The 20,225-nt window shown below is 42.9% G+C and overlaps 1 protein-coding gene across 11 annotated transcripts in view; it reads left to right on the top strand.

Moving 5' to 3' along the window:
* Positions 1-14,715, top strand: part of LOC114435676 (nuclear factor 1 X-type-like) — a 93,808-nt gene extending 79,093 nt beyond the window's left edge. For 4 of the 11 annotated variants that reach the window (XM_028405581.1, XM_028405572.1, XM_028405589.1 and 1 more), the window contains 6 exons: positions 543-617; positions 4,713-4,841; positions 7,628-7,797; positions 9,159-9,306; positions 11,332-11,420; positions 14,604-14,715. In XM_028405581.1, coding sequence (XP_028261382.1) covers positions 543-617; positions 4,713-4,841; positions 7,628-7,797; positions 9,159-9,306; positions 11,332-11,420; positions 14,604-14,618 — 626 coding nt within the window. In that variant the 3' untranslated portion in view covers positions 14,619-14,715. The remainder of the gene's footprint in view (positions 1-542; positions 618-4,712; positions 4,842-7,627; positions 7,798-9,158; positions 9,307-11,331; positions 11,421-14,603) is intronic. The other 7 variants (XM_028405606.1, XM_028405598.1, XM_028405614.1 and 4 more) reach the window with 6 other exon arrangements.
* The last annotated feature ends 5,510 nt before the right edge of the window (positions 14,716-20,225 follow it).

Genomic DNA, 20,225 nt, shown 5'->3' with positions numbered 1-20,225 from the left:
AATAGCAGTCCGTTCCATTTTCTGGTCAGAATTTTACTATAACACCATGACAATAACCCCAGAAAATTGAATTTACCATAGATAAATGGTGCTAAATGCTGTCCACCAAATAGCTCCAGAATATAAATGCCAAGATCACGGATGGAATAATAGCTTACAGCAGCCTGTATTAAGGCTTTGTGTTACTCTTTCCATTGTTTTGGCAGTAACCACTACTCCAGCGTTGGACATTCCCTCTTTATTCTTCCTCCACAGTGATCCCACCTCATCCTGCCTACAACTCAATAACTCCAATGAAAGCCTGCTCCTGTTCACTTCACTTCAGGGGTTCATGTTTCTTCATCCTCACCTTTAAAGCCACAATCATGCATACAGCTTACATGATGTTGTATCAATAATCAATCATTCACTGCCACCATCATACACAAATGCTCACTCCTAACTCTCCTTTTCTTCCTAGCATCTCTCTCTCTCTCTCTCTCTCTCTCTCTCTCTCTCTCTCTCTCTAGCTCATTATTAACAATACCCTTCTTCACTTTCAGTGCAGCACCATTTGGCGAGTGTGCAGGAGAGGAAGATAAAACATGAAAACGATGGCGTGCAGTTTCCTTACCATGGTTAGAACAACATTGATTACACTCATATATATATATTGCTATTTATCAGCCTTTATGTAGCTCAGCCATTCCTCTGTGTATGTCTGTATATACTGTATAGATGCATATATACATATATAACTTGTGTGTGTGTGTTTATATGTGAGCTTGAGTGTGCCACAAAGGACATTTAATGTTTAGGAGTGAACAGACTGCTGCCACTGTTGCTGATCAGAGTTTTATTGATTGACACTACATGTCCTATGTTGCCCCGGGGCAGGATCTTCCAGTTCAACTTGCACCCTGACTTTATCTCTGTTTATTCATGCCTCTCTATGTAATGACACTTTAACTTTAACTATCTCATGTCACAGGGCCTACAGCATGACAACATAAGCAAACATGTTTAATTTCTGTACCTCGTCTCACTGTTACACAGTGGCTTACTCATATGCATACAATCCCTCACATATGAATCTATACTGTACAGACATAGACGCCCACCTCCACACATGCAGTGACTCACACACACTCACTGGAATAGACATTCACACATTGAAACACACATGCTTATCATACTCCCCACCCCTGCAGGTGTTCAGGTGCCTGATTTGCCTCCATCGCTCTGTCGTGCTGTCCCTCCCTTGCCTCAAATCCCTCATTAAGACGCTTCTGTGGATCAGAGGTGTAAAACCCTTCCTCCTGCTCCTCTCCCATCAGCCCTACATCCCTGTCTCCCTTCGGTCTAATTGAAAACGTGTACATCAGGGGGGGCCACAGGGAGGGAGAAACATGTCAGAAGAGAGAAGGTGGAGGCAGAACCAGAAAGTAGGCGAGTGGATGGGAAAAGTGGGTGGTACAAGAGGGAAGGAGAGTTTAGTGTACTCAAACGGGGACAGCTAATGAGAGAGAATACTTATCAGGTGTGAACTAGGGAAGGCAAGAGTCTTAGTTAGTTTTTGCCCCAGTCTACTCTCACTCGAGCCTCAGTGGCTGCTCTTCTGCTCCTGCTCCACTTAGCTGTAAATGTAATTAAGAGGCTGCTCATCAGAGCCACAACAGAGACTCCTGCACGCCTTAGCGCACCAGAGCCTCACCTCCCATCTTTTTCCTGCCTCTCACTCTCCTTCTCTCCCTGTGTGTGTGTAGCATATAGTAGTGTCCAAATTTTAGCACACTGCCGTGTACACCTCCTAATGAGTTTGGCAAATAGGGGTGTAGAAAAGCATGCAAATCTGGACCCGTTACCCAATTAATTTACAAAATCCTAGTGAAAAATTGCGAAGCCAAAACCCTTGTAATTATGAGTGTTTTTTGTGCAAGTTTGGAAAGAATTTTAAACAGGGACTAGCACAGTTTTTTTTCCCACAGTGATGAGATTGATAGATACGGAAGAGAAAGGAAACAGGGAGTCGAACATGTGTGATTTCAGAATGGTGTGTGTCTGATTTTCCAAAGAATCCCACCTGCCAATGGCAACTCTCATCTGGGAATTCCTGTTCAGGTGGGGGTATATAAACAAACAAACAGAAACCACTACTTAAAAAAACTCACAGGTGCACCTCAGTCTGTCCATAGCACAATTTACTCCTCCAAAACCAAAACACACTCATCCACTAGCACACACAGATGTATGAAGATGCATTCATGCATATAAATCATACGAACACAGTTACATTCAGATATAGACATGATGGGTTTCTGCACGCATATCACACATCCCAGTCAAACACATACACATGCACAGCTGAAGCTTGGTCCCAGATGGTGTTTCTGTGTGTGTGTAGCCTTGGGATCCATGAGGATGCTGGAGACATCTGCTCCACAGGGGCGAAGAGAGGTGGGAGGGGGGGTGTAGAGTGGAGGCAATCGAAACAACCATGATTTCATATTAGTTCCAAATGATTGTGAAATTTTCCTGAGACACCAGAGACTTGTGGTAGTGGTGGTGGGGGCCTTGCTCAGTGCTTTGAGTTAAATTATTACAAGTCCTTAGAGAGGTACGGATGGACATATGGTTATAGACATATGTGGTTTAAATCACAGGAGAGAGGAGAATTCCCCAACTTTCCTTTACTTGTTTAAACTACTATCTCCTGTCTTTTCCAACTGTGTGTGAGTGAGAGCATATGTGTGTGTGTGTGTCTGTGTGTTCTTCAGAGGGCGCATCTGGTGGCAGGCCTGTTAGTGCAAAGAGACAGAAGGGTCATCATGGGAACGCTTGATTGGTTGCCAGTGAAATACGAAAGCTTGCCAGAAGAGAAAACAGTGCAGTTGTGGCACACACACACACACAGATCAGACCAATGCACACCCTCTGAAGTACTGAAATATTGTCTCCCCATTCCCTTGCTGATAGTGACAGTGCTATAACTTCCTGCCTACAGATGTCAATCTTCAGCTGATCTTTTTTTGTTTCCTGGCTTTGATTTCTATACCTCAGATTTCATTTTATGCTTTCCAAATAAAAGCACACAAGACATAAGCCTCTCTGAAACTTTAACTGTTTCATCTACAGTGTGCTGGTTTGTGGACTTTTCCTCCAAATCTCGGTCTTTTCCAGCTTTCCCCCTGGGGTGCCTTTCCGTCTTTCAGTCTCTGCAGACTGTTCTTACTCCACCTTTCTCCCACCAGTGTGACAGTGTCATAGCAATCACTGCTAACTGCTGGTGTCAGAAGTGGGATTGGGGTTGTTTTCATGCTTGGAATCTGTCTGACAGTACAATACGCCCCCAGACTCCTGCTACAGTTGGTGTGGGGGGGGGGGGGAGATATATGTCTGCTAAAGACATAAATGGTTCACACATATTCACTCCCACCTGCTTGAGACTTAACTCTTTCACACAGGGAGGGAAGGTTTTACACGCCCCCACACTCCCATAGACTTTCACACATCTCCAGCTGGAGAACTGAGGAGGAATCGTATTTAATGCCTTGTTTGATGCGGAGGGGCCACAGAAATAGACTACAAAAACAACTAAAAAAGTTTAAAGAGAGAACAGTATCACACCGCTCACTTGTGAGGAAGATTAGAATAAAACTTACAAGACATTTGTCTGTGTTTTCATCAGTTAAATGTGGCGGTGTGTTCAGACGTGTGTGAGTGTGTGCGCACGAGAGATAATAACCATATTTAACATCTTATGACATTCCAATTTCATACATGTTGTCAGAGCAATGCATTGAAGAAAAAAAACACTGCTGCATTTTTCACAGGTTCTGCTTTGCTCTCCTGCTCCTTTGCTCCCTCACATATTTTCATGTCTCCCACGTTCTTCTCGCCTCTCTCTTTCTCTCCCTCTGTCTCCTCTCTCTGTCCGTCTGCTTGTCTTTCGCACTCAGCAGCTGCCATGTCCATACTGTACAGTGTGTGCTATTTCTGAATGAAGCTGTCTTCTCGTGCCGCCAGCCTGTGAGCTTCGTTGAAGCCAGACCACAACTAGCTGACTGTGGCTGTATAGTGGCCATGCTCATACACAGAGAAACCCTAGAGTTGGCACCTGAAAGAGAGAGAGACACCGAAAGAGATGAGACAGAAAATCATACAGTGGCACAGTAGAGATGATTATAGCTACAAATGATCTTTGGCGCTAAAACAAAAAACAGATTCAGCTTGGATTTAGCTATTTTTCTCATTTTTTTCTTAAAAAAGACATGCACTTACATTATTAAATATTGCTTAGCCCAGTATGACCTTATGTCCATAAAGCTGGGAGTTGGGAATCCTACAGTGTATCTGTGAGTGAATTACTACTGACTTAGGAGGAGCAAAACCCCACTATAAGCAGTAAATCATTATTGGGTCTTTTTAACATCTTTATCCTTTCTGATTGCATTCACACAGTCCTCAGACTGACTCATTGAAACTAACAGAAGTAAATGGCCAACCGCCAAAAAGGACAGGGAACAATGCACTGCTATCAACCAATGAGAAAATGAAACAATCTAATCAGAAAAGCGTGATTGTTCAAGTCCCCTTCAATAAAAAATCAAATTGATTTTTTTTTTAGTCTAGCTAATCAAATAAGCAACATTTTGTTGATTAAAACCAACCTCTCTCTTTTCCTCCCTCTTACCTCCACTTTTTTTTGTTGATCCCATTTTTTTTTTCGCCAGGATTGTCCTCGCCTGGTTCACTTAAGAAGCCGGGGAAGTTTGATTTCAACGCCCTGACTTCCCAGACGAGGTCCCCCCGCATGGCGTTCACACACCACCCGCTGCCTGTGCTGGCAGGAGTGAGACCAGGTGAGAGCCCTGCCATGAACCCAACAACTTCCCCCCAACTTTTAATAATCTGAAAAAGAGAGAGAAGGAAAGGGAGTGTCAGATGTGATCCCATATTACATTTCCATATTTACATGCCCAAACTCCTCTGGAAACAAACAAAACAATCGTGTGCCTGAAAATGAAAATCCTAAACGTACCTGCTGTGAAAAAAAAAAACAAAAAAAAAAACTTTCCAATCCTACAGATGCAACTGCTGGGAAGCAATATGCCTGCAGAGTTTCACCTGTTCAGTGTTACAGCTACCACCATGGCTTGGCATAAATTCTTCTCTCTCTCTTTCAGCCTCTCTCCATCCATTCATTTTTACCACCATCTTTGTGCCTGTGTTTTTTTTTTAATATTGTCATTGCATGGTACCAGTGCTGCATCCATGCCTCACATCCTACTGCTTCATGCATTTGTTGTAATGTTTTTAAAAGTCATGCTTTTACTCTTACAAAGCTTTTTTATAATGCTATGACCTTGACTGGGTGTGTAAATGTACCATATGGAGCCATCAGACACGCTGTCTGAAGTGGAGATTTTGAAATTCTTTATTATATAGGCAAGAACAAGGCAGAGAAGAACCAGTGCCTGTCAAGGGCGTTCTATGCCACAGTGTGCATTAAGGACAACCGGTGATTCTTTTATTGTGTGTTTTTCTAAGGCAGGGTTTTCTTTTTGTTTGATTTTCTTGGGAGCAAATGCAGATTTAAAGAAGGTTTTGGGCATTGATATGGTACGTACAGTATAGTGGATAAAATTCTCTGTTTCAATGGAGACGCTAAGGACAAGTTGTCCTCATAAGAGCTTTGGGGTCCTATAGCATAACAGACATGGTTTTACCATCTCCAGTTAGAGAATTCCCAAAATCTCCAGGATGTCAAGTTTGCCAACAAGTCCCTGTAGACTGGTCTCATTTTTCAAAGGAATAAATATGTCCTCCTCTCTCTGTCTCTCCCTCTCATTCCATTTGTATCTCAAAGGGATGGATTGGTCCGCAGCCAAACCAGACCTGCCATGTAAAGGTCATTTGGACTCATTGCCCTCTGTGTTGAAATGTATTGAATTTTACTTGTGGAGCTCCCCGCAGTATATTTAGAAAATATACTTAGCATTGATGTTTATCTTAACAGAGCGGGAGTCTCTCACTTGCTCAAGAATCCAAAAGATTGATTTCTAAACTGGACTAACCTTAGGCCAGATTTCTTTGTTCCACAACTGTTGGCTAAGAGTTTTTATATAACAGAGAGTTTGCAATGAGACAGTGTTTGGAGATTGTGTCTTGGTGCATTTATGCACGTACACAGGGATGCACACGTGCATGCATGTGTAAATTTACACTCTTGTGGAAGGCTCTCTGTGCTAAAATGGCTGCCATCCAAATGGAATGTCCCTCGGAGGCCTTGGTTCTATAAAGAGACTGGAGGATGATGGGAGGGAGGAAGGGAGAGAGAGGGATAAAAAGAGAGATGAAGGGGGGGATGCAGTTAGCTACCATGGCTTGCCTTAGATGTGTTGAAGCCGTTAGCTCTTGTTGTATAGGTCTAGTGAGTGTGGCAGTTCTGGGGTAAGGACTCAATGGTTTATGTCCTGTTTTTGGCTCCAGACTGATATGGAGAGCTGCCAGATTGACTGTTGTCTGATTATACTAGTCTGGAGAGTCTGCCATTGTGGCAGCTATAACACACACACATACAAACACACACGATATACAAAATATACTAAAAACATACATATAACAAGACACAGACAGAAAACACACACAAAACAATCACCCAACTTGATACACAAAGATGGGCACATCAGATGCACAAAACACTGAAAGTTTGAACAAACAGTCTTAACAGTTTGTGAGTACAGTATACACAAGAGATGGTAGGTGACAGACATAATCACAGATGCTTGTTCGCCAGGCTCCCCTCACCTAGCAGCTTGCATCTTTAGTTTGGTGTGCCAAATTGCCAAAGCCATAGAATCACAGCAGACAAGACAGACAGTGGAGCCTAGTGTGTGTGTGTGTGTGTGTGTGTGTGTGTGTGGCTGGCTGGCTGGCTGGCTGGCTGACTAATGTCTCTGGGAGGTGTTTTGTGGTTGACTGGGAGCAGAGGGGAGATTCTCTCTCAAGCTTCAAACTACTGGGCAGAACCGCACAGCAAGGATATGCTGCTGATTGATTACACATCACTGACAAGCAATAAAACAAAAGTGGAAAAACCCAGTGTGTGTGTGTGTGTGTGGCTCTGTCATACCCTGGTGGTTTGTGTATGTGTGGGTGAAAGAGAGAGAGAGAAATGAAGACGAAGCAGAAGGCAGAAAATACTGTAACACACTGTTGTGTATGTGGCTATGCAGTGTGTGTGCGTGTGTGTGTAGTGATGCCAGGCTTACAGAGGTACAGAGAAATCTAGTGGGCTGATTTATAAAATGAATGGGACCAGATGTTGCCCAATAGCCAGGGATAATGCCAGTCATTTGTAAGCAGAAACAGCTTCAGTCAGTCAACCACAAGAGAATGTCACAGCTATTTTCTGTGTTAGACCTAAATGACAACCTGCCAGCTGTCTTTGTACTTAGTTAAAACATATGCATGTCTTATATACTGTCACAGTGAGCATGTCAAACTAGTGTTCATACAGTTATGCTTAACATCTGTAGTTTTTTCCAATCGAAATTTAACAGGATGATCTAATGGGTCTCTCTTCTCCTCACGTTTTTCCTCGTCCTTTTTCCTATCCGGTTCCCTTTCTTGTTTTCCTTCTCAGGGAGCCCCCGTGCCTCAGCCTCAGCCCTGCACTTCCCTTCCTCCTCTATCATCCAGCAGTCCAGCCCGTACTTTACCCACCCCACTATACGCTACCATCACCACCAGGACCCGCTAAAGGAGTTTGTGCAGTTTGTGTGCACTGACGGCACAGGACAGCCCAGTGCACAGGTAAGTCACCTGTCATCTGACATCTGAAAAAAGGAGGGGAGGGGTCAATGTAAGATGCAAGATGTAGTTTTTACTGCAAACTGAAAAAAAGATAATTATGTTGCACAAAACTACACAATAAAGTCAAAACACAACTGCTTGTACCACTGTACATCTTAGTCAGATATGCAGGTGCAACAGGTTCAAGTGAGCCAAAACCTGCACACAGCAGTATGGATGAACTGGAACAGCTTCTCCAGGAGAGGTTTTAGGGCACATACATCAACTAGAGGAGGCAGCCAGATGTGCTCAAACAGGGAAAAAACTGGGTGAAGGAGCCAAACCACATTTCACTCATCACAGGTTCAATGTACAGTACAGTATTTTCTCCCACAGTTGGGTAGTAAAACTTTCCTGTCAGATTGAGGGAGGTAGAGTACAAGGTGAAATAAAAATGCCCGTTGAGGCTGTCCCAGGCAAAAAAAATAAAAAATAAAATGAAATAAAGGCAGAGGATGCAGAGAGTCATGTGAAGGGTGTGTGTAGGAAGTTGGATGTATACCCTGTTGCAGTATAACCTTTGCTCTTTCTAGCCGCCTATTCACCTTCATTATGTATGGTTACAAAGTCAACGTGTAATGTATAACCAACAAGGTTTAGCTTTACAGTGTGACACAATGACTGAAAAACATTTACAGAAAACAATGATGCTGGTGCACTGTTGTGGTTAAGGAGGAAACTGAATGCAGAGGGGGGTGTTTCTGGGGCACAGTTGAGCCTTTCTGAGGACCTAATTCAGTAAGGAGATCCCCCCTGAAGAACCCCAAATAACAATGCTTGCGCCCATTTATGCTAAAATGTCAGAGGGTAGTACTGTAAACCTCTACTGTAAACTTTTAAACTACTTTTTATCCACTTACCACTTACTTCTCCATGTTCTAGTATCCTTTATTGCCATTACTTCATACACTGAAGAAACAATATATTTTTTAAAATCGCACATTCAAAATTCACACACACACATACAGACATCTTTTCCCTTCGCTTTCCTTAACAGTCACTCATTGTCCCTCATAGAAAATGTTTCTTTCCCCCCTGTGTATGACTGTGTTCATCACTTCACTTCTTATTTACCTCACTACTTTTAGCCAGACTGATGTTTTGTTTGTTTTATTTTGTGAGTCTCCCTTGTCCCTGTGTGTAAGCGCATGTTTTTGTTTGACTGAGCATATTTAAGTCTGTGTGGATGCTGTTGACTCTCTGTGAGTCCCTTCCTCCTAAATGGGGCTCTTTGTGTGTGTGTCTGTGTATGTCTGGCTCCCTGTACACTGTATATTCTCGGGGTGTGTCCTGCTCACCCTGTCTGTATGGTCCATCTGCAGCCTAATGGAGGTGGCCAAAGCAAAATGCCGGGCTCCTTCCTGCTGCCCCCGCCACCCCCTGTGGCACGCCCTGTGCCCCTCCCTATGCCCGACTCTAAAACCATCAGCACGCCCACTGACGGCGGACTCAGCTCACCCGCATCTCCGTGTAAGTCACCCCCCTACTCCCACTCCCCTCCACAAACCCCGATTATCGCCCCAGTCTCCCCAGACTGTCCAAGCCTAATTTAGGCACCTATAGATTTGTTAGCTCTTAGTGGGTAGCACAATTATCCATTATATACCAATACAACATGACATTTGTCAACTAGAGTAGACATAGAAGTCATAGTTTTTGCATACAGTGTCTACACTGGGGCTCTTTTCTGTAGTCTTTTAACACAGGTCTGGGGCTTCAATGATGGCTACTGCCATTCAGCTTTTCATAGTAGCTGTCCGTCTGTTTCCAGAAAGGTTGGCCAACATCTTTTCAGTGTACAAATGCTCAGCAGCCCCAGGAGCTTCACTCTTATTTGAGCCATGGACTGTATTGTACCGTACCAAGAATTAATTTTGTCAAGGCATAAGCCACGCCTTTGCCAAACCAGAGATCCTCTTTCAAGCTCCTCTGTACCTCTTGCTCTGACATTCAGTCTACCTTTCTCTCTTCAGCTTCTTTCCTTCATCCTTTTTCTTTCCTTAAAAATCTTTTTCTCTCTCTCTCTCTGGTGTCGGGTTTCCTGCTAGCACCACAAGAGGCAGTGTAGTTTCTCTCCCTTCTTTTTGATGTGTTTTGTAGTTTGGGGGAGCAGAGCAGGCCCCTGTGCACGTTGTCTCTGTAGCTGCAAGCCTTTGATCAACGCAGACTTTGCATGTCTGTCTGTGACAGCAGCAATTCAATCTACCCCCTTCTCTCATTTCTTTTTTGCTTTCTTCTTTTCTATATTTGATATACTCTCATATCCTCCTTTCTTTGTTTGGTTTTCCTTTATTTCTCTTTTTTTTCTTTTTAAAGGAACAAAATTAGGGCAGTTGGCGTGGACTCCAAAAAAAACATCATGCCCCACTTTACCCACTCAATCCCCTCGCCACTTTCACACAACTCTCACAACAATTAAAAATTGAGAACAACAAAAACATGAAAATAACAGTGTAACAAGAACAACCCATCTCTTTAAACATAAATAATGAACTCTAATCAAACCTGTCTAATTAGTGCTTGTACTGAGGGAGCGGGAATAAGGAGTGTCATCTGAGAGTGGTGAGGCACCCAGACAGGTGCAGTATGAGTCGGGCCATGGGAGAGGCACACCGAGAGGGGGCACTGGATGGACCACCGGGGGCACCTTTTCCTCCTCTTTGTTTTACTCTTCTTCTCCTCTTCCTGTCCTATCAAGTCTTTCTCTCCTCTTTTCTTCAAACTCTCTCAGATGATTGTCACTCTTATTTATTTATATGAACATCTATATAAATAAATATTCTATTTGGCATCTTTTTTCTCATCCCAGTGACTGTTATCACTGTTATTTTTTTCTTCCCCCTCTAATTTTGTCTCTGATTCTCAAGATATCTTAATTACAGCCACAAAACACACACACGCACATACACACACACACATGCCAACAATACACTCTCACCCTCACTCATGCATCAGTTTCCAGCCCTGTCACTGTCACCCTCCCCCACTTCCACACATCCCCATCCCCTCAACTCACTCAAGTCATGCACAGCAAGAGTTCTGCTCAGCCGTCACGTTGGAGTCCAGTGAGAACAACTGCCCTAAATTTGATCCTGTGGCATCACTGAGTGGTGTCACTGTGAAGGCAAGATGCTCCTCATAACCTCTAAAACATAGATGGAGCATTGCTTATCATTACTTAAATCCATGGTGGCCTTTTCTTGAGGCCTGGGGGCTGCTGAGGAGTGTCCACATCTGTGTTAGCACTACTGATTCCAGGCTATATGCCCCCTTCAGATTAAATGGAAAGAGAGCAACCAGGTCACAGCATGAACTAATCCCCTATGTGACCAACAGGGAGTCAGTATTCCTGACCCCTATTGTCTTTTCCCAGTAATTGATTTGACAGTGCCATGGCCTTAGCAGGTTTATATTATATTAAATATATCTACTATGAGCTGAGTGTGTATGATTGTGTATAAAAGCATGTACACACTTGTATCTCTCTGTTTGTAGCATACTCCACGCCAGGCTCCACAGCTCCCAACCGGTTTGTCGGCATCGGAACACGGGACAACTTTCTGAATATCCCCCAGCAGACTCAGGTACCCCGCCAACCTCCCTCATTTAATTAACATCCACATATCCACCCCCCCCCTTCCTCCTCCTTCCTTCCTCTTCTGTTTTATGTCTTCTTTTTCCCTCATCAACCACTGCAAGCACAACTCTCTCTACACTGCAATTCTACAGGCATTTTGGGGCTTTAAATGGACAAGTATGTCATTCAGAGAGAAGGCCGTGATATAGAGGCAATACACAGACAATGGGTCTGCAGTCAGTCAGTGATTCAGCTCATGTCGACAGTGATGTGCATCCACAAAAACTGACACCTGTATTAGAGTTTTTACCAAACGATCCAAACCCAGGCTTGAGAAATGATCTAATTCTCACATGCAGAAATCATCCTTCATTTGTTTGAAAACTTGTTGAGCTGCATTTGGTTTTGCCTATATATCAAGGCCTTTAGTTTCAGTATTGGTTTACAGTGCATATACCACAGTAGTTTCCCCACAGTGAATGTAAGCAGTGCCAGTTCGTTTCAGCTCCAGCAGTGTTGATTTATCTCTGTTAGGCCCCACAGTGTGTATTAGTGCAGCGTGTGAGGCCAGTAGTGCACTACATTGTGGTTACAGCTTTGGCTGCTCTCTGCCACTGGGCTGCAGCGTCTTGGGCCTCCTCCATCACCAACACAACTTTTCTCATTAGGGGCTAACCGCACCTGCCTGCAGCCAACTCGGCTCTCCTGTCCTCCCCACACATGGAAACAATCTGCATTCCTCCTCAGCTCAGCTCTGCTCAGCTGCACTGCCTCCCCCTCTACCTCCCACCCTTCAACCCCAGTGCATCAGCAGTCCACCCTCCCCTCTCTGTCTCTCCTCCTCCTGCTGCTCCCTTTCAGATTTTTTAAGCTCCCCACCTGCACTGCTCTCCTACAGATGTAGCTCTGGCACAGAGGGGACATCCAAACACCATCCAAATGTGTGTTAGCACATATGCACATACTCTTCAAATCTGTGCCAAAACTCTTGCCCCTCATTTTCCCTCCCTAAAAAAAACAACAGGGCTTTTACAACAGCTTACATCTGCTTATTATCTCCCATTATTGTTTATCAAACATGATTGAAAAATGTCCACTTTCAGCATTTTTGCTACATTTACAGCAACCGCAGAGAACCTGGGCATCAGTACTAACTGTTCTTGCTTAGCTGAGCCTAGTAGGTCAGCAACAGCCTCAGCCAGAGTGCGTAACGGAGGTCTCTGTCTATCCTGCTGTTCCCTGGCATATGGCGAGGTTCAGACGATGGCCCTGCCAGCCCGCCTTGGTGCCTGCTAGCCAACTAGCCAAGACAGAGGGAGAAAGTCTTCCCACTTTTTTAGAGCAGTAAGCAGAGAAAAGCTGGTCTAAGGAGCTCTCTGGTGGTGAGAGCACAGCTATGCAGGCACAGAGTGATGAAGATAGGGAAGCATGAAGGAAAAAAGTGAGAGGGACTGAGGGGAAAAAAGAGAGGGAGTTAGTCGAAGCTCGCTGCACTCCACAGTCACGTCCCGGCTGTCTGGTTGCTGCAGCAACCAGACATGATGTCATAGGCAGTTGAACTTGGACTTGAAGGGGGGGGTAGAGAGGGGGGGTCAGTTTCCACTGCCAAGGATTACATTGGGAGAGCCGGAGAGAGGGAGGAAAAGAGAAGGGAAGTTGGAGCCAGGGGGAGGAGGAGTTATCTCCAAACACCAAAGGGAGGTAGAGGTGGTGGTGGATAGACGGAGGTTTAGGGAGGGCAGAAACTTTCTCGGGGTTTGCTCAAATGGGGGGGGGGGGGGGGGGGGGGGGGCAACAGAGAGTTCGCTGTTAAAGGTGTGGTGTGTCGCCACTCTCCCCAGGCCGAGGCATGTGGAATGTCAGAGGCAGCCAGAATGGCTCAGCCTGTGCCAAAACCACCACCACTCTACCCTCTTATCAAACCGAGAAAACGGATCCCTGAAGTAGCTGCCTTCAGTAGCTTTACAGTGTAGCCTGAGACCACTCTAACCCGCAGAGCAGAGACATATTAGGAGGATCGCCTTACATGTAAACTGGTAGCACATGACAGAGCAGCTATAGTCCTGAGTTTGTTCACTGGAAGGACATTCAGACTGACACAGAAATTGCTGCCCTAATTCTATGTGTAATAACACAACTGTTTTTAATGAGTGAACGGTTTGAGTCAGCCCTATTAAAAGCAACAAGTGGTGAAGTTTAGGTAGTTACTTTTTCAACAGCTGTACTCAGCAAGTGCTGTAAAAGTGAGAGAAGGAGGATTAGGTGGCCCCCTAGTGGTTGAAGGCCAGTTCTGTCTTTGTGGGTTCCACAAAGTGAGAATGTGTGAAATTAAACTAATGTATCCACCACAGGAACACTTTGAGAAAATTATACTGAAAATCTTTTTCTCTATTAGCACAATTTACTGGAATTAATTTCACAATTAATTAATTCTTTTTGTCAATATCTGAAGCCTGTAATGATATAATGGATTAAATGTAGGTAAAGGATGTTTATTTAAATCCTAATACTATTTTTATGGGATTCTGTTGTTTCTGTTAAACAGCATTCACAAACTAAACAACATATTGCCCTATGTTACATTAATATATACAAAATGTGCATGTTTATACTGTTAAACAGGTCATGAACAAATTAATTCCACCAGTCAATCTGCAACAAGAAACTAGCACTGTAAACACAAGACGCCATTTTAGACTTAGTGTGAGACCACGCTAACATCCAGCTAAATGGCACCCAGGCATAGCTAACTGCTGTTTGTTTTCAGCCCAGTGTGGCTCCCCATTTCTGTTTCCTTTTTGTCCATACTTGGGCCGGGGTTTCTGGTTTACATAACTGCCAGGCAGATATCTTGCAAAAGTTAACATCTTAATTTTGACAGCACTCGTTTTTGTTTGTTTGCTTGTGTGGGTGTATGTTGGTCCAGTGACTTCTGGTTGTGGTAATTTAACACGGGTCCTGACCCTAAGGTTGGGCACACTTTGAATGAACACACAACTTTGAGTTGTTTATATGTGTGTGTAAGAGGTTTTTGCTGTCATTTCTCCACCTCTGACTTATTTATTCATAACAGAGTGTGTGTCTGTTTGTACAGTCAGTGCTAACTAAATACAGACCTGAAGTGAATTTGTCTGGTGATGGTTTAAAGACTAAAAACACACATTTGTCTGTTTTTTGTTTCTCTTCACAGTCCTGGTTCCTCTGACAAGGCCTCTCTGAATCAACAGCTAAAATTGTGTCATGAAAATTGGAAATTTGAGAAAAAAACACATTGTCGCTGATAAAGAACAAACTGCTGACACTAAAAGGTCTTTCTCTCTCGCCAACACTATTCAAAGTACTACTACAGAACCCGAAAAGAAAAAAGACCCACACCGCCCTGAGAGGACTCCCACTATAACGTGATTCGAACAGGAACGTTTGTCCCCTTTTATGCAGGAGGCTTCGACATCGAGTGGACAGACTCAGAATGCAAGAAGGAGGAAGAAGATGAGGAACTGTCTCATACACACACACGCACACATACACCATGAAATGTCAGAAAGGAAACACAATATGGCAACCTGACAAATGACCAATTATACATTTGTTTTCTTTTCTTTTTTAATGATATATATATATTTTTCATTTTGTTGTCTCCACAATGAAACTCCATGCATTGGCTGGGAGATCCAAAAAAAGAGTCACTGGTGAAATTGGATGTGCACGTTGATTGACGAGCTCGCCACCCAGATCACACGCATCCATATCTGTTTATTTCACCATGCATGTCTCCTCCAGGTTTATGAACCCACCTCACACACACACACACATGCACGCACCTGGAGCTCTTTGCTGCTCAGGGTCCAGACCTGTGCTCACAGCCGTGTACCTTTGTGTCGCCACCACTCCGCCGCTCGATTTGCTCAGCCCTGAGCCTCTTTCATTTCTGATTGGCCAATGATGGTGACACCACTCAATGGTGTTGACATATATGCACTAAGTGGCTGGTCTTTGTTTACCTGTCAAAGTATCAGGGTGTCCTGCTGTGGAGAGAGTGATAGCTATGAGGCGAGAGAGTGAGTGCTCGACAGGCAGTCATAACACTAATATACACTAATATGTGCTCTTTCGTCCCCTCACCTATGCACTATTAATTTTTAATAAGGGATGAACAGTGTGGCACATCGATAGTCAGACGAGTGATTAGAGAGGCGGGGCTGGCGGCCACTCACAGGCATGAGGCTGTGATGAACATCGGCGTCTTGGCCCTGACACAAGCAGCACACACACAAACACACACGCGCATGCATGCTTCCACAAAACCACTCATAGTATCAGCTTGTTATTATTTACATTAACGCACACACAGCATCAGCTTCATAATATTAGCTTTAATTTTGTTTGTAGGTGTTTTCTTGCGATTTTTTTTGGGTGGGGGGGTTTGTCTCACCTGGATTGTTTTAAACTTCTTTTGCATGTCATAACATTCTTCTTTAGTTTGCAGTTATACATCATGCTCGGATTTTCAGCGAAATGGTAACAACAGTTTCTCAAATCTCACTTATGGACAGCACAGTAACAGCTCATCACATGCATCCCTTGCATTGCTTCACCCTGCACACACACACACACACACATATATTAATATAACACCTCCACCAACACCCTGACATTAAATATTAAAGGGAAGCCTTTATATTTGGTTCTCCAGACTGCCTTTGTTAATGGTTTTTCATTCATTTAAGATTTGTCTTTTTAATTTGAAATATTTTTCTATGTAAATGTTCACATTGAAATCGCTGTTGGTATTATTTTCATCATGACACAATCCAACAAAAGCCGACCTCACAAAATAACTGGACTGCCTAGCTGTTGGTTCTGTTTTGCAGGGATATTAAGCAGGCCCGAGACCTCGTTCTCAGCCTCTAGTAACGTTAGCTCTATGTACTAAAACCATATATCAAGACTATAACAGTATATGGAAGTGCCTCTGTATTATTCATGCAATTAGTAATAAACTAGACTTCAGGTTCTCTTCCCACATATAAGCTAAAGCTACAGGGAATGGTAGCATTGGTGCATGTGGAAACCATTGGCCTAGGACAGATCTTTATAGAGGACTGCAGTTTGTTTTTTGTTTTTTTTTGTAAAGACAGAGAGAGATCTTATACATATATATTTATGATATATGCTCCTTTTAACTTTTACTACACAAGCTTGTTGGCAGTCTAGTTATTTTCTGAACTCTCACCTCTCCTCCTCCTCCTCCTCCCCGCACACACACACAACCCATCTCAGTAACATCACCTTACTGTTACCAGTACGAATCAAACGACACACACGCCATCGCCATCTGCAGCGCAGCATTATGATACCTAGATATGTCACAAATCGACAGTAGGTTTGAAGAAAAAAAAAGTGTTTGTTTTTTTGATGGAAAGTATTATTATTATAAAAATATGTGTCGATTGAGCCACGTGCAATGCATTGGGTAGATCATTGTGTTTGTCTGTTAGAGATTTTTAAGAAAGCTACGAGAAAAGAGAAAAAAAATGTATTTGTTTCAAGTCCGTAAGCTCCGGGACTCTAAACTAGAGGGCCATGAAAAATCCTAGTCTTTGTAAGTTGGGGGTATTTGTTTTTATTTCCTTTGTCTCTTTTTTTTTTAATGTTTTATGTGTAATCATTTGTTTATAAAAATGTGGGAGGGCTGAAGGAAAAAAATCTACACAACTTCAGAAAATAATCTATCATCAGATGAAAACTGGTGCTTTAACGCTATAAAGTACATTCAGAAATATTATAAAGGAATGAACAAAAGACCATTTAGGAAACAGCATTATTCCTCTCTCTACTTGTATTCTTCTATTTGTATTGACTAGGGGGAGAGGTTCCTATATTCCTTAAGGTTGTGACACAAAAGGCCTTTTGGTTCAACCTTTAGAAAAATATTAACGATACAAACCTTAGAAATTCTCCATATTACCTGTATGTGCACTGCCTGAAATTCACCAGCAAAGAAAACAAAGTAAACCCTCCTGATGGTTTTTATCTTATTCTTTTTTTTCATGTGCATTGGCGTGAACACATACGTTTCTCCCTGTACAGCAGGAGACGCTTCACATCGAGATTTAATGCCATTATTATCATCTTTATATGTTTCTGAATCTGGAGCTGGATCGAGCTCGGCAAGTTTGTGTTGAGACGCCTGAGTGGAGTCCTCCTGTGCAGATGTAACAGAAACACCAACAAAAAAGGGGCAAAAGCTTCCAATCAGGCATAAACATGAGGTCTGAGCCATTTTTTTTAAACAGGCAGCAAGGTGAGCCTCTCCCCTGTTCCGACCTCCCTCCTCTTCCTCTTCCTCTTCCTCCTCCTCCTCCTCTGTAAATGACTCTTATAGTGCTTGTGTGTAGTGTATAGTTTCCCAGCAGTTAAAGGTTGTCCCTTGAAAGTGCCTTTTGTTCACAGACTCCATTTTGTAATCCAGATCTCCCTTTTTTGTTTTTAAAGGTTCGAGGTAGAAGGTTGCCCCTGAGTGCTGTGAGTGCGGCAGAAGCTCGTCACCCAGTCCGTGCTCAGGGACAACTGTTACCTCCGGCCTTAAAATCAATCCCCTCCATTGTTCCTCCCCTCTATCCTCTCTTCCTTTTCAAAGCTGTATATGTATATATATATATATGTATTTGTGTGTATATATATGTATACAGTATAGTACAAAAGGAAACTGGTGTGAATTAGTTCTTTACTTTTTATTGATAAATGATAAAAAAAAAATGTTTTGAAAAGGCAAAAAAACTTGTTCTCGTTCAGCTCTTGCTTTTTTCTTCCCCTCTGTCTCCACTGTCTGTTTTCTCTTAGACACTGGAGTAGTCTGTAACTGTGTGTCCGTCACTCTCCGTCTCTCTCTCTCTTTCTCCTGCTCTCTCCACTGTTGGGAGGGTGAAAAAAAATATTGCCGAAAAACTTTTGTCTGAGCAGAATGCAGTTAGCTCACATGTTATTCTTGTCTGTATGCTTCACATTGTATTACCATACCCATCTTCTTCAGCTTCTCCATTCAGCAGCTAATGTAAGTGAACAAATTACGCTGATGGGCTTTTGGGGGTGTCCCCTGGGTGGGTTTAGGAAGGGATGACGGGGGGTTCAGGGGTTTTTTGGTTGAAGAGGTTTTTATGGAGAAGATGAATGGGGTCAAGAGGGCTGGAACTGCTCTGGGACGTTGATGACGGGGCTGCTTGGACTAGGATAAGAGTTTGCTCTTTTGTTTTAGCTATTTATATTTTGGCTTTGTTTTATTCCCCCCCTTTTTTAAGTTTTCTTTTAATTTGGATTTCGTTTAATTTTTGCTATCAGGGTATGCTGTCATTGAGGCTCCCTCTGAGGACGCCTTGGACTGTAAAAAAATAAAAGCTACAAGCACCTTATGATCGGACTTGTCCCGCATGAGGCTGAAAGAGGGGGAGTTAGCATTTTCTGGATAAATCCCATGTCCACTCAAACCAATCTCTTAAAGTGAAGTATTGTTCACAGTGGGTTTCACGCAGCGAAACCATCAGCAGTATTAGCCACTTACAACACACTAACCAGATAGCTAAAAGGCCAGCATGACCCTGACCTCTCATACTTTTGAGGATTCAGGGAATTCCCCCCATTTTTCTCCTCTGCCCACCTCATGCTGGATTGTTCCGTGTCTTTTTGTTCTGTTGTTTATTTTGTTCTTTATCTTAAGTGTGTATGGTTATTGGTGAAAATAGGCAGCACCCTAGGCCCCTTGACCCCTTCCCGACTCCTATACACCTCTGTCTTTGCCCTCAGTGCAGCAACACTTCTTTGTGAGAACACCCCCAGAGCTCTAGGTGAAATGCATGTGTTAATTACAGTTTCTTTTCCATAAGAAGAAAAACACAGTTTGAGAAGAGCAGCACCTGATTGAATAAAAAGGATGTTCTTGACTGTACTACCTCGCTGCACCATGTCTTTTTTTCTGTAGACCTGGACCTAGTCTGTTTGCTTTCACATGAGTTAGCATCCATACCTGTTAACACTACAGCTACATAATGTTTTGTCACAAAATCTATTCTGTTAATCGTCAAGTCAAAACAGACATTATTCAGCACAAACTTGTGAGAGGAGCGGACAAACATTATAAAGGTAGTCTTAGCTCTCTGACACAATAATCTGGATGACTCTTCATCAGGTTACTATTTTTATTCATCCATGACTTCAGTTTAAACCCCTCCCTCAACTCTCAACTGCACCTGCTAAGTGTGCTACCACACTAAACTGAGATGTGAATGTATAAACATTATATTTAGCACTGTAACTGCGAGCCTGCTAACATTAGCTTACTTGGGTCCAGACCGGTTTGAGTCATTCCCCTCCACAGATGTCAGGCTAAACATCAGCCTCACAGGGCTGTGAAAAGAAAGTAATACACATTTTGACAGTTATCAAAACAACATGTAGAATAGTATTAAATGTCCACAGTTTCATTAAAGAGTGTTTTATTGTTCTCTCTGCCTTCCAAGTACCAGAAACTGACAATGCTTGGTGTGTGAGTATCTGTAGAATCAAACAGTATGATGAAAATTCAAGGAAGAGCTGAGGCCTAAAGCCTGCCGTCAATCATTCATACGTCTTCTCCTCAAAACAGTGAAGAAAAGCAATATGTGAACGTTCAAAACTAAATGTAGCATAAAATTTCAGAATTTTAAATTGCTTTTAAATAAACACATGAACATAGATAAATATCAACATCAATATTGAAGTGTTTAAAGGGAAACATTTCCTTATTATTACTCTAATTGTCTATTTTCAGTAGTGGTGA

The sequence above is a fragment of the Parambassis ranga genome, chromosome 1, assembly GCF_900634625.1.
Source record: "Parambassis ranga chromosome 1, fParRan2.1, whole genome shotgun sequence".
Lineage (NCBI taxonomy): Eukaryota > Metazoa > Chordata > Actinopteri > Ambassidae > Parambassis > Parambassis ranga.
The sequence above is the reverse complement of the archived record's forward strand: the minus strand, read 5'-3'. Positions and strand labels throughout refer to the sequence as shown.